Below are 12,707 nucleotides of genomic sequence, written 5' to 3' on the forward strand. Positions count from 1 at the left end.
GGAAAAGCTTGCTAAGACTGACTCACACAGCCCATCTCCGGGACAGTGGTAAGTGCAAGGAGTGAGGGAGGTGAACCCTTAAAACAGCAGTGTGCTGCTTCAGTTTGCATGCCACTCAGAATGGGAAACTCATTCTTGTTCCAGGCCGAGTCATGTCCTTACCTGGTAGAGATGTGCAAAGGTCTTCATGAAGCGCTTTGTCTCCATTCGTTTTTGGTTTTGATTTTGAGCCACACCCCGAGGTGCTCAGGGCTTCCTCCTGGCTCTGCACTCAGGGATCCCTCCTGAAGGAGTTGAATGAAAGAGACATGTTGGCTGGCTGTAGGTCCAGGGAACTGGAGGACAGAGTGTTTTATTAAAGCCCTGACCCACTGACCTGACGCACCCACTGACCTGGTCACACCCAAAAGAGAGCACACAGAAGAGAAAGAGCATATGGCAAGAGAGAGCTAACTTCAATGGATATCTTTTCTGACTGTTTGGTATCATAACTACACTGATTCATTAGACCCATCCTCCTAAGGGGTTAAAAACACAGTGCCTCCCACAGTTGCATCAACTCGTGGATTTTTATTTTTGTTTTACATCTGAGCATCGCCAGGTGTAGTTCTAAAAAATAGCTCTAAGGGACTGGAGTGATGGCATTGAGGTAGGGTCTTTGTCTTGCATGCTGCCAACCCAAGTTCAATCTCCAGCATCCCATATGGTTCCCTGAGTCTGCCAAGAGCAATTTCTGAGCACAGAACAAGGAGTAATCCCTGAGCATTACTGAGTGTGGCACAAATACCAAAAAAAAAAAATTTTGTGCCATGTGGAGCTCACATAGGGCCCAGCCCCACCTTAAATGTCTTTTCTCCTCTTCACAGCTCAGGATGACCTCTGAAGAGTCAATGTTTCTCACCTGGAAACTATCCCTATTCCTGATTGCTGACAAGGACCCACTGCCCACCACGGCCACTCCAGGGTGAGTCCAGCGAACCTCATTCTATGTGCACCAGAGAGGGTCTGGGATCCATCAAATGCCCCATTTCCTATGCAGGGGAGGGCCTGGTTTCAGAATAAAAACTTATTCTTTGCTCAGGAAGGGTCTGGGGTCCCCGATCCCTCCATTTTCTGTGCTGAGGAGGGTCCCCAGTCTGGGAGGGGCACAATCTGCACAACTGGGTTTACAACCTCCAGAAGGATCCTCTCAGGGATAGGGCATCAGAGGGTGTTCAAAGTGCCTCCTCCCATGGCTGGAGCAGAGGAAGGGGTGGGCTCTGAGACTGGAAAGTCGGGTGCAGGAGGACCTGAGGGCCTCTTTGGGAGGCCTCTCCAAATAGCAGGCACTGGGTGGGTTGAACAGCACCGAGCTTTAAGGAACATGGAGGGAGGAATGGCAGCAAGAGCAGGTTAGGGTTGATCTTGGGGACAGACAAGGTGAGGGCTGCAGGAGGGGACCAGACCTGGGCCCTCTGGCTCCGCTTATGCATTCTTGTCATCTGGGGACCCTCCACCTTCTTGAGTAAACAAGGAGCCACCTACCAAAAAAACAAGAAGTTTCTGACTCTGTTAGTAGGGCCCCAAAGTTCTGGGGGTGGTCCTGGGAAGTGGGATCTTGAGGCTGCAGAAGTGGAGCCCAAGCTGGCCAAAGGTCTGACTGAGGGAGGCCCTTACCTATTGTGGGCTCTACAGAGAAGCTTGCAGTTTCTGGGGTTCAGAATTGGGGCTCAGTGGAGAACACTTATCTAAGAAACTCATCGCTGAGACCCAGCATGGACCAAAGGGCCAACTACCCACTTAGTGGACCTTGTGGGCTCTTGTACCCAAGTCCTACCACATGGCGGTGGCAACAGATGGGCTGGCACAGATGCCTTGCACACAACCAACCCAGGTTTGATCTCCAACACCAGACAGGGTCCCCCAGGGCCTGCCAGGAGTGATCCCAGAGTCAGCTCAGAGCCAGTAGTCAGTCCTGAGCACCGCCGGGTATGGCCCCAAAAGCAACATAATGAGGCAGAGCTGGAAATGGAGAAGCCAGGGCTAGCAGCCAAAGCCCCCCAGTCACTGAGAAGGTCATCAGAGCTGAAAGAGGACAGTGGGAAGGGAGGTACTGGCCCTGCATGCGCCAGATGTGGGGCTCTGGCTGACTCACAGGGCAGCTGGCCTCCAGGGTAATCGGGGCTGCTCCGGGGAAATCCCAGAATATGCAGATCCACTCCCCTTCACTCCCTCACACACACTCACCCTAGTCTCCTGGAAGGAACCTAAGACCCCTCACATCTCTCTCCCGACCTGGGGCACTGGGAAAACACCCCGCTTGCCCTGCCCTCTGCAACACACACTCTAAGAGTCCCAGACGCCCCCTCTTTGATTTGAACCTGCTAAAGGTCAGGCTAGGTCAGTCTGGAAGACAGGAACACTCCAGGCCAAAGCAAAGCAACTGGGAGCAGTAAACACCAGGCAGTTTGACCACACAGAGAGGGCCGAGGCCTCTTTGCTGACAGATACATGAAGTGCCCTGGATGAAACACTCATGAAGAACAAACTGCCTGGAGCAGCGAGCATCTTCATCGATGAGGACAAATGAGCCATGAAGTGAATCTAGGCCAGAACCTAAAAGTCACTAGGCCAGAGCAAGAGCACAGCTGGGAGGGGCGCTTGTCTTGCATGCAGCTGGCCTGGGTTTGATCTCTGGCATCCCATAGGGTTTCCCTGAGCTCTGCCAGAAGTGATTCCTGCATCCAGAGCCAGGAGTAACCCTGGAGCACTGCTGGGTGTGACCCAAAAGTAACAGAAAAGGGGGCAAAGCGATAGTACAGCTAGTGTATTGCACAGAGCCAACCCGACTGGCATTGGTTGGCATTGCCAACCCAACTGGCATTCCATATAGTCACCCGAGCACTGCCAGGACAGATTCCTGAGTGCAGAGCCATAAGTAACCCCTGAGCACCACTGGGCATGACCTCAAAACAAACAAACAAACAAAAACAAAAGAAACAACAAAAAATACCTCAAGTCACTAACAGCAGCATTAGTTTAACTGGTACAACCTTTTGCCCACTCATCAGTGTACCCAAAAGCACACAGCTGACGAATGAGCCAGGAACCAGAGACAGGGATTATCTGGCGCCCTTGCCCGCCCACTCTCGCACCCACCCTCCATGCACGAAGGTGCATCTTGGAGTTGGAGTATTTGAAATTCTTGGCCTGGAGCCCTGCAGGGCTGGGCAGCCAGAGTTTGGATGGAATATCCTGGTCTTGTATGAGGTCATTTCATTGTAGCCTTCTAATAAATCACTCTCCTAGCCCTGGTCAGCTCACGATAACCAGCAGCCTCGGGAGGGGCTGTTGATAAGACAAGAATGTGCTCATAGACACAGCCAGGAGGTCTAGAGTCCAGGGCTCATGCTGGCACTGCAGAATGAAGCTCAGAAGGTCCCTGTTTAGTGCCAGGCGCCAAGATGGCTCTCTGAGAGCTGCCCAAAGCAGCTGAGTGGCCCTCCTGTGGCCCAGACAGGCACTGAGGCCCCTTGCTGACTGGATCTTTCCAGGGGCGGTTAGCAAATGAAAGCGGAAATCATACCTGTGTTTCAGCCTGCTGAGCTCTGTCTCTGTCCCACTGACCAAGTCTTCCCCCTTCTCTTTCAGCAGTGCTCAGGGTATCATGCAATGCAGAGATCAAGCCTGTGTTTTGCTCTTTTGACTGCCTTTTGCCCCTTCTCTCCCTGCAATGTTCAAGGCACCATAAAATGCAGGGATTGAGCCAATGCTCTGCCTCTCTGACTACTCCCCCCTACCCCCAGCAGCGGTGCTCAGGGAACCATGAAATGCAGGGATCAAACCCGTGTCCTTTCCTTTGACCTCCTCTTCCTCCCTCTCCCCCTGCAGTAACATGTCCAACCTCACCGAGCAGCTCCTGGATTTGAATCTCAATGGAACGGAGGGCCCAGAAAGAGCCTGCCTGTACCCGGAGTGGCTGAACGTCTTCAACGCCATGCAAGCCCCATTCCTCTGGATCCTGTTCACGCTGGCCACGCTGGAGAACATCTTCGTGCTCAGTATCTACATCTTGCATAAGAGCAGCTGCACCGTGGCCGAGATCTACCTGAGCAACCTGGCACTGGCCGATCTCATCCTGGGCCTCGGGCTGCCCTTCTGGGCTATCACCATCTCCCACCACTTCGACTGGCTCTTCGGTGAGGTACTGTGCCGCGTGGTGAACACCATGCTCTACATGAACCTTTACAGCAGCATCTATTTCCTGATGCTGGTCAGCATTGACCGCTACCTGGCGCTGGTGAAGACCATGTCGTTGGGCCGCCTACGCCGGGTGCGCTGTGCCAAGATCTACAGCCTGGTGGTGTGGACCTGCACACTGCTGCTGAGTTCGCCCATGCTGGCCTTCCGCACCTTGAGGGAATACCCTAACGAGGGCCACAACGTCACGGCCTGCATCATCCACTATCCGTCGTGCACCTGGACTGTGTTCACCAATGTGCTGCTCAACACCGTGGGCTTCCTACTGCCGCTGGGTGTCATCAGCTTCTGCACGCTGCAAATCCTGTGGGTGCTCCGTCACAACGAAATGCAGAAATTCCAGGAGATGCAGACTGAGCGCAAGGCCACGCTGCTGGTCCTGGCTGTCCTGCTGCTCTTCGTGGTCTGCTGGCTGCCTTTCCAAGTCAGCACCTTCCTGGACACTCTGGTGCAGCTGAAAGTGCTGACGAGCTGCCAGGACTGGCTGCTGGTGGACATCCTCACCCAGATCTCCTCTTTCGTGGCCTACAGCAACAGCTGCCTCAACCCACTGGTCTATGTACTCGTGGGCAAGCGCTTCCGCAAGAAGGTCGGGGAGGTATTTTGGGCACTGTGCAGACGCGGGGGCTGTGTGGCCACCAGGCCCATTCTCAATGAGAGCTCCCTGGCCACCATACGCACTTCCATCTCCATGGACCGTCAAGTGCAGAAGCTGCCTGAGTGGACAAGGACTAGGCAGTGAGGGGACACATGGAGGTGACGGCAGGTGGACAGTGGGATTTCAGAGGATGCTCAGGAAGAGCTCAAGGATGTCCTGATGTCTGTGACTTGGTACCACACGTTGGTGGCTCAAGTGAAAGCTGCCCACTTGGCAGGTGCAGTGGGCCCTGCTGCAGGGATGTAAGCCTTCCCCACTACATACCCCCTGGGCAGAGCTATGGCTTCCCGAGCATCTTACTTATCCTTGCTGGCTGCCATCCTGAGGCCCAGCAGTGCCTTTCCAGGGATGGAGAGGCAACAGGGACAGGGGAGGACTGAGCCTCCAGCCCTGTCAGGACAGTGCAGAGCACAGAGCACAGAGCACTGTGTACATAGAAGGGCACCTCAACTCCCCAGCTTTGGTATAGGGCTGGTGGAAGGTATGTCTGGAGGTTCTGAAGCCCATCAGCCGGGAGCATGGAGGCTGCTGCTGTCCCTCAGCCTCTGGCAAAAAGCCAGGAGATTATGATTCTGTGCCAAAGGACCAAACATGCTCGGAGGAAGCACCTGCTGTGCTACAGCCTGGAACTATCTGGGCTGGAGAGGAGAAAACAAAGGCTTCACTTCCAGCCACTGCAGAGCCCCCCCTGGTGGTGACGTCCGGGTACTGCAGCCCTTCCTGGTGGTGATGCCTAGGTACTACAGTTCTCCCTGATGGTGATGTCAAGGCACTGTTGGCCCGCTGGGGTGGTGCTGCCCATGGCAAACCTCGGAAGGTGGGGCGCAGTGTGGAGACGAAGTGGAGAAAGACAAAGTGGAGAAGCCCAACCCCGGTGCACATGAGCCTGCCTCAGTTTCCTCTGTCACAAGTGTGAACATTCAAGTCATTGCAGCAGAAAAATGCTTAAAAAGTGACAGGAGCAGCTGTGGGCTGACCCTATGCACACAGTTGGGCATTTCTTGGATCGGGGGAGGCTCAGCTCTGTCCACCCACCTTGTTTGCAGAGTGATGTGGGGTGACCTAGGTGGCAGGGCTCCCTTCCACCTTCCTTCTTCCATCACTCTGCCCCCACACGGCTGGTGTAATAGTATTATGCAAGATTCCCATCACTCTGCTCCCACATGCATGCACACACATGTACATGTACATGTGTGCTCATGAACATGCACGATCATGCAGTGCACAAGCACACACATATGCACATTTATACGCATGGTAGACGTGCATTAGCTAGCACACATAAAGACCATGGGTGTAGGTCATCCCTCTGATACTTGATCTGTGATGGACACTTTTCTGACTGGCCTGGCCCAAGCAGCTGTTGTGCCCAGACCTTCCCTAACCCCCATACCAGATCACTAGAGCCCTAATGAGGTCCCTGTCTCTGTAAATGAAGGAACCCAGCAATGCTTCATTTGTGTGGGTGCGATGGGTTGTGACAAGTTATCATGACAGATTTGACTCTAATGATGGGTACCAACAATGATACGTGGTGTGGGGTGTGTATGACAGTGAACCCCTAAGCTCCAGCTCCTCCAGGGAAAATTTGCTCCTTTTCAAACATGATGCAACTATTCTCCTGGTGGCCAGCACAGTTCCCAGCTCCTGGGAGAGAGGGCCAGCATCATCCTCTCTTTGACATTTTACAGGTGCCAATGGCAGCCATGAGAATCCAGGCTGGGAAGGAAGGTTCGAGAAACTCGAGCATGGCTAGAGGCTGAACCCAGTTACCACCACTGCCTCTTCCTCCTTTGTAAACGCCTGCTGTGAGCAGAACCCCAGGAGGTCTGGGGACCCACAGATGCAACTTATCCAGCTCTGGACTTTAAAACTCAAGGGATTTAAAGGGTTCCCTCCCCTCTCATCTTCATCTATCCTTGGTCCCCAAATCAATATCTACCCTTGCTGCTTTGAGAAGCAGAAGGAAGTTAAGAAAGACAAGAAGAAAATATTACAGCATGTTGGCCCAACTGCCTGTTGGGAATGAGGAGAAAGACTGTGATGGGTAAGGGTGGGCTACAGTGGGCAGAGGGACTTAATAATATAGGGGTGCACATGGGGTCTGTGGAAAGCAGCCATCTTCTGAGGGGGAGCTGAAACAACAGTGCTGAGACATGATCAGAAGTAACTAGTCTCCTAGCAACCGGGAAGAAGCATCATTTTGCATAGAGGAAGCAACTTACATGCTTGTTCATGTATCTTTCCTGTCAGTGTAATAAAGGTCTGAGGATCTTTCGAGTGATTTTTTTTTCATTGCTTTCAACTCCCAAAGCCCAGAGCTTGTGGGGGGTGGGGGTAGGATAGCACGTGGATATTTGAAAAGTGAAGGCAGAAGGGGGGTCCACAAAGGCTTGATGCTGTGACTCAGCAGGACTCAAACTGCTGTCATTCTTTCTAATTCTACACACCCGAACATAAACTTTATAGCAGCAATTACAATGTGCTCTAAAGTCAAAATGGAAGCAAATTGTACTTTGGGGACCATTTTCCCTGTCTGTATTTACATTCCTGCATTGGAAGCTCATCACCAGCTTTCCATCAGATGCTGCAGAGGTTGGTAGTCATAATTGGTTAAAAAAAAAAATTTTTTTTTTCACCTACAGACAATGTGGATTTCCTACCACTTACCTCTCATATCAGCCATTTCCTCTGCAACTTTCCTAGTAAACTGTTGTCTGGTTCTGCCTTGCATACCCAAAGTGATGGAGAACTCACTACCCAACCCAGTTGCAGTGTATCTATTCATTAAACAAAGCTTGTGTCTCTGGACAACTCAACCCACCTGAACATCCATCTGTGCCCAAATGCCAGGCTCCTGAGGAATGCACACTGCCTTTAACCTCCTCATGCCAGGATGCTTGCTCTCTTTCATGCCCCTTCCTATGCATGTCTTGTCTCTACTTTTCTTTCTTTCTTTCTTTCTTTCTTTCTTTCTTTCTTTCTTTCTTTCTTTCTTTCTTTCTTTCTTTCTTTCTTTCTTTCTTTCTTTCTTTTTTTGGTTTTTGGGCCACACTTGGCGGTGCTTAGGGGTTACTCCTGGCTCTCTGCTCAGAAATAGCTCCTGGCAGGCACAGAGGACCATATGGGACACTGGGATTTGAACCAACCACCTTAGGTCCTGGATCGGCTGCTTGCAAGGCAAACACCACTGTGCTATCTCTCCAGGCCCGTCTCTACTTTCCTTTATGAGACATTCTCATGAGGAACCTGCCCATCTGCCTCTCCCAATTATTATTCTCCACGCTGCTGCCAACACTGTCTCTTAAGATGCAAAGACAGGCCAGAGCACAGTACAGCAGGAGGGCATTTGCCTTGCATGTGGCTGATCTGGGTGTGATCCCCAGAATTCTATATAGTCCCCTGAGCCTGCTAGGAATGATTCCTGAGTGCAGAGCCAGGAGTAAGCCCTGAGCACCGCTGGGTATGGCCCAACCTATATAATACAAAAACAATCACAGATAAATGGAACATGTAAAGAACAGTGGGTAAAATAGAAATAATAAGTGATATCAGTTCATTCTTCCAACACTATCACAGATCATTCAAATATAAAGAAGAACATGAACAACACTCTTGGAGAGGAAAGGAGAGGAGATGGAAGGAGAGAGGAAGGAAGCTCTCAGTGGCTTTTATTGGTTGGGTCATAGGAGTTATTGCTCTGACCCTCTCCAAGTCTACATTTCCTTCCTGCTCTAAAATAGGGTAATCGTGACTTTTTCATAGACCATTAGCAGAATAGATGTGTGAACATACTGTGCTTGGCCCATGAACTCAACATATGTGAGTTGCCATGACAGGGATGATGATATTGTTGCTTAGGGTGGTGATGAGCTTGGAGGTGGAGGTAAAGATGGAGATGAAATTGGTGATGAGACTGGGAAACATGGAGGTGAGCATGCAGATGAGGATGGAAGTGAGACTGGTGGTGACGATGGAGAGGATCATGGAGGTGAGAGTGGCGATGACACGAGGTAAGGATAGTGATAAGGATGGTAACAAAGGTGGAGATAAAACAAACACGGTACCAGTAATGATAAAGATGGTGAATACCATGGAGGGGATGAGGAAGGTAATAATGATGGAGGTAAGGGTGAAGGTGATGTTGGAGGCACACATGGAGATGACACTGGAGGTGAGGATGGAGGTGACACTGGAGGTAAGGATAGAGCCCCTGCCTGCTGCTGCAGGGAGCCAGGTGGGCAGTGTGGGTGAGACCCAGCCTTGATTGTGGGTCCGGTGAATGTGTCAGTCTGGCCAAAGCGGGTGGATACAAGGGACAGAGGTGTGAGGGAACACTCATATACCCTAGTGGGAACCAGGGACAATAGTCCCTGTGGGCTTCTGAGCAGTGTCTTTGTCTCAGGAAATGAGGGGAAGCCTCGTGTGTAGGCACTACCCCTACTCCAACTCTCCCCTATTACTCGCCCTGAGCCCACAATGAGAATTTCACAGTACCCCCAAAGAGGACATGGGATCTGGCCTCAGCACCCTTGTTACTCCACCCTGGATTTACGTGTAGCAACCTGAGACCCACCCATTTCTGGGAGGGGTCTTGGGAACCGGATATTAGGTGTGACCTTACCTGCAAGACCCGGCCATCTATGCTGTAGTACTTGTGTATAGAAAAGGTTTATAGGAACAGGAAGTTTCCCCAATATAGTTTAAAAGTATAGGAACATGAAAGTTCCAAAATGGTGCTTGGTAAAAAAGCATTAATAAAATTTTAGGTTACAGGTGTATAGTATATTTTGCAAAAATGTTATGTTTTTGAAAAGGGCTGGTATATTAATTTTCACTTTATTACGTTGCTGCATGAAAATATTAACCCACCTTTGGCTAAAGGTGGAGTCAAAATTACAAAAGGCTCTTTTTATATTTCAAAAAAGGGGGAAATGTAGGGTACCTATCTGAGACCCACCCATTTCCGGAAGGGGTCTTGGGAACCGGATCATAGGTGTAACCTTACCTGCAAGACCCGGCCCATTCCTGGGAGGGGTCTTGGAATAGGTAGATAAACCCGGAAGCCAGGGGATTAAAGGTCTTTGCCCTTTCGGCCCTGCTGAGCTTGCTGGCTTTGGGGTCTCTGTGTTCTGGTCTTGGACCAGCATGGAGCCCAAAGGGAAGATGGCTGAAAGGGTTAAGAGGCAGGGCTAGCCTAGAATGTCTGAATGCTTAAAAGGTTATGAGATAGGCCACACACATGTGGTGAATAGGGCATGAATAAAGCTAATGGTTCCTGATGCCTGCCTGTGAGTGAGTCTTGATTACGCCTATCACCTGAGCCTGGGACCCGCCGGCTGAATGGGGGATGAAGCCACGTGGCTGGGGCCTAAGCACAAAGGCCTCCATCCATCGCCATCCAGCCCCATCGTTAATTATTTCATGCTACACACCCTCATCCAGAGGCTTTGAATAAATCCCCAGAGCTGGGAACCTTCCACCTGCCAATGCCAGGACCTATGCACCTCACAGCAAGACCAGACCCTTTTGCGGGTACCACCTATCCACTTCCATAAGTCTACCAAGGCCTCTTGGCGTCTCTATCCAAGATCTGTCTGATTGGGGCATTTCTTTTGCTTTTTTCCTTCTAAAAGGGTTCACACCCAGAGGGGCTGTGGAACTCTGGGGATCTGGAACCACTTCCAGGAGAGAAGTGAGGAGAGAATGGGAGAAGAGGGAACAGAGAGAGGGGAGAGGAGAGTGAGGGGCACCCAGGCAGGGGTGACTGGGTCTCTGCTTGGCACCTCTCTAGCCCCTCATAGTAACTCATGAGCTGCTCTGTGCCCCTCCTCCATCCCCCACCAGTACTCAACTGCTATGGCCACTCCAAGCCACCACCTGTAGGCATGAACATGCCTGGCCACTGTCCCCTTCTGACCAGACCCTTGACCCTCCTAGTGCCCAGGGCGCAGAATGAATCACTCACATTCCATCTGCTTCCCAGTGTCCCATGCCTACGGTCACTTCCTGTCTGTGTGCCCAATGAAGGCCTTGCAAAGGCCCATCACGCACTGAACAGCTGCTTCCTCCCCATCAAATAACGGGGTTCCTCTTTAAGTGTGGTCAAGGCCTTTTCAAGGAAGAACGAAGTCCCTCCTCCCCAAATGAATGCCATTTGGAAGCGCTGAGCTCAGGGGCTCAGGTCCCTGAGGGGGTTTATGAGGGTAGGTCAGGGTTAAGTGACAGACTGTGGTGGGGACAAATGATTCCAGGCCCGAGTTCCAACTATAACAGGAAATTCTTTTTTTTTTTGGGGGGGGGGGAGGGGGTTACTCCTGGCTCAATGCTCAGATCTCGCTCCTGGCAGGCTCAGGGAACCATATGGGATGCTGGGATTCGAACCACCAACCTTCTGCATGCAAGGCAAACACTTTACCTTCGTGCTAGCTCTCTGGCCCACAAAAGGAAATTCTGATGTGAAATGGGGAACTAAGAGCAAATCTCAGACCCCTGACTTTAATGACATTAGGAGAGACAGAACAGTGATTTCCAGCTGATCCTTGAGGGCCTCAGTTTTGATCATCCCACACTGGGGAAAAGTTAATCTCAGTAACTTTGTGATTCACAGTGATTCAATGGAACGAGATAACAATTAGACGCTTTTCATCAGGATACTTGGGTGGGACCTGTCCACCACCACCCCCCACGCCAGTCACAGGGCCTTGTGCCTGGGGAGACCTTCCCAAGGGGAGAAAGAGAGAGGGTGGGACCTGTGTATGGACAGAATGATTGACTTTCTTATGTGCCAATAGACTGACCCTGTGCTCTTCAAGGACAAACTGGAGGGCTCAGGGACCATGGTGAAGCTGGGAATTGAATCCGTGTCAGTTGTATGCGAGGCAAACACCCTTCCCACTATGCTATCTCGCACCAGCACCCAGACACAGGCTTTTATCTCTGCTGCCCCATAGGGTTCTTGAGCCCCACCAGGAGGGATCCCTGAGCATCTGCAGGTGTAAAACCACACAGTAAAAATAAAGTAAGAAGAGCGCTACCTAATGGTCTGAGCTAGAACAGGGCTTAAGGCACTTTCCTTGCAAGCAGACCCCAGTTCAATCAACAACAGCACAGAGGGGACCCCAGAGCATCACCAGGAGTGATACCGAGCACTGAGTCAGGAGTCAGCCCTAAACAATGTCAGGTATGATTCCCCCAGCACACAAAGTAAGAGTCTTGCAGAGCAATGAAGGAAGTTAGAGGAGCGGAGGTGCTTCAGGAAAGGGGACTTGGGGTCAATAATCCTGTGGCATTCTGGCCACGGTGCTCCCAATGACAGGGGTAACTATACCAAGGGGGCACGGCATGGGACAGGAAGGTGTCAGCGAGAAGCCTCTGATCACCAGCACTGCCCATGTGTACGCAGCCCTGTGCACTGACCCTTTTGTTCCCAACTCTCTGCACTGCCACAGAGGGTGCACAGGGTGAGGAGTACATACACACAGACAGACTGACAGACAGGCAGACAGGCAGGCAAACAAGGGCTTTCAAGGGAGAAGAGCTTTTCAGGGGACCTGAAGTGACCCGGCTACACTTACCAGCCTGGGCTCCATGGGGAACAGCTGCAATCAGCAGGAACACAGGAGCCTGGGAGTTTCTGCTGCCAAAGGCTGAAAGTCAGCAATGGTGGATGGGGAGAGCGACAAGGCTGGGGGAGGTCCATCACGGCCTTACCTGCCCTTTTGGGGTAGGAGGGGCTGGAGCATCCAGTGTCCAGCTAATGGGCACCATCCTATGTGGCCCCAAAATCTGAGGCTCCCCAAACCCTGGG

At 51.6% G+C, this 12,707-nt stretch overlaps 1 protein-coding gene across 1 annotated transcript; it reads left to right on the forward strand.

The window, feature by feature from the left end:
- The first annotated feature begins 890 nt into the window (after positions 1 to 890).
- Positions 891 to 4,981, forward strand: BDKRB2 (bradykinin receptor B2). The gene is made up of 2 exons (XM_049769862.1): positions 891 to 964; positions 3,871 to 4,981. The coding sequence occupies exons 1-2, from the start codon at positions 891 to 893 to the stop codon at positions 4,979 to 4,981; spliced, it is 1,185 nt and encodes a 394-aa protein (XP_049625819.1).
- The last annotated feature ends 7,726 nt before the right edge of the window (positions 4,982 to 12,707 follow it).

The sequence above is a fragment of the Suncus etruscus genome, chromosome 3 (assembly GCF_024139225.1).
Source record: "Suncus etruscus isolate mSunEtr1 chromosome 3, mSunEtr1.pri.cur, whole genome shotgun sequence".
NCBI lineage: Eukaryota > Metazoa > Chordata > Mammalia > Eulipotyphla > Soricidae > Suncus > Suncus etruscus.

What these genes read in the sequence shown, in the direction of transcription:
- BDKRB2 (XM_049769862.1), top strand. Translation starts at nt 891, where the DNA reads ATGTTTCTCACCTGGAAACTATCCCTATTCCTGATTGCTGACAAGGAC. An exon ending in CCCACCACGGCCACTCCAGG is followed by an intron (nt 965 to 3,870) that starts GTGAGTCCAGCG and finishes CTCCCCCTGCAG; the next exon opens with TAACATGTCCAACCTCACCG.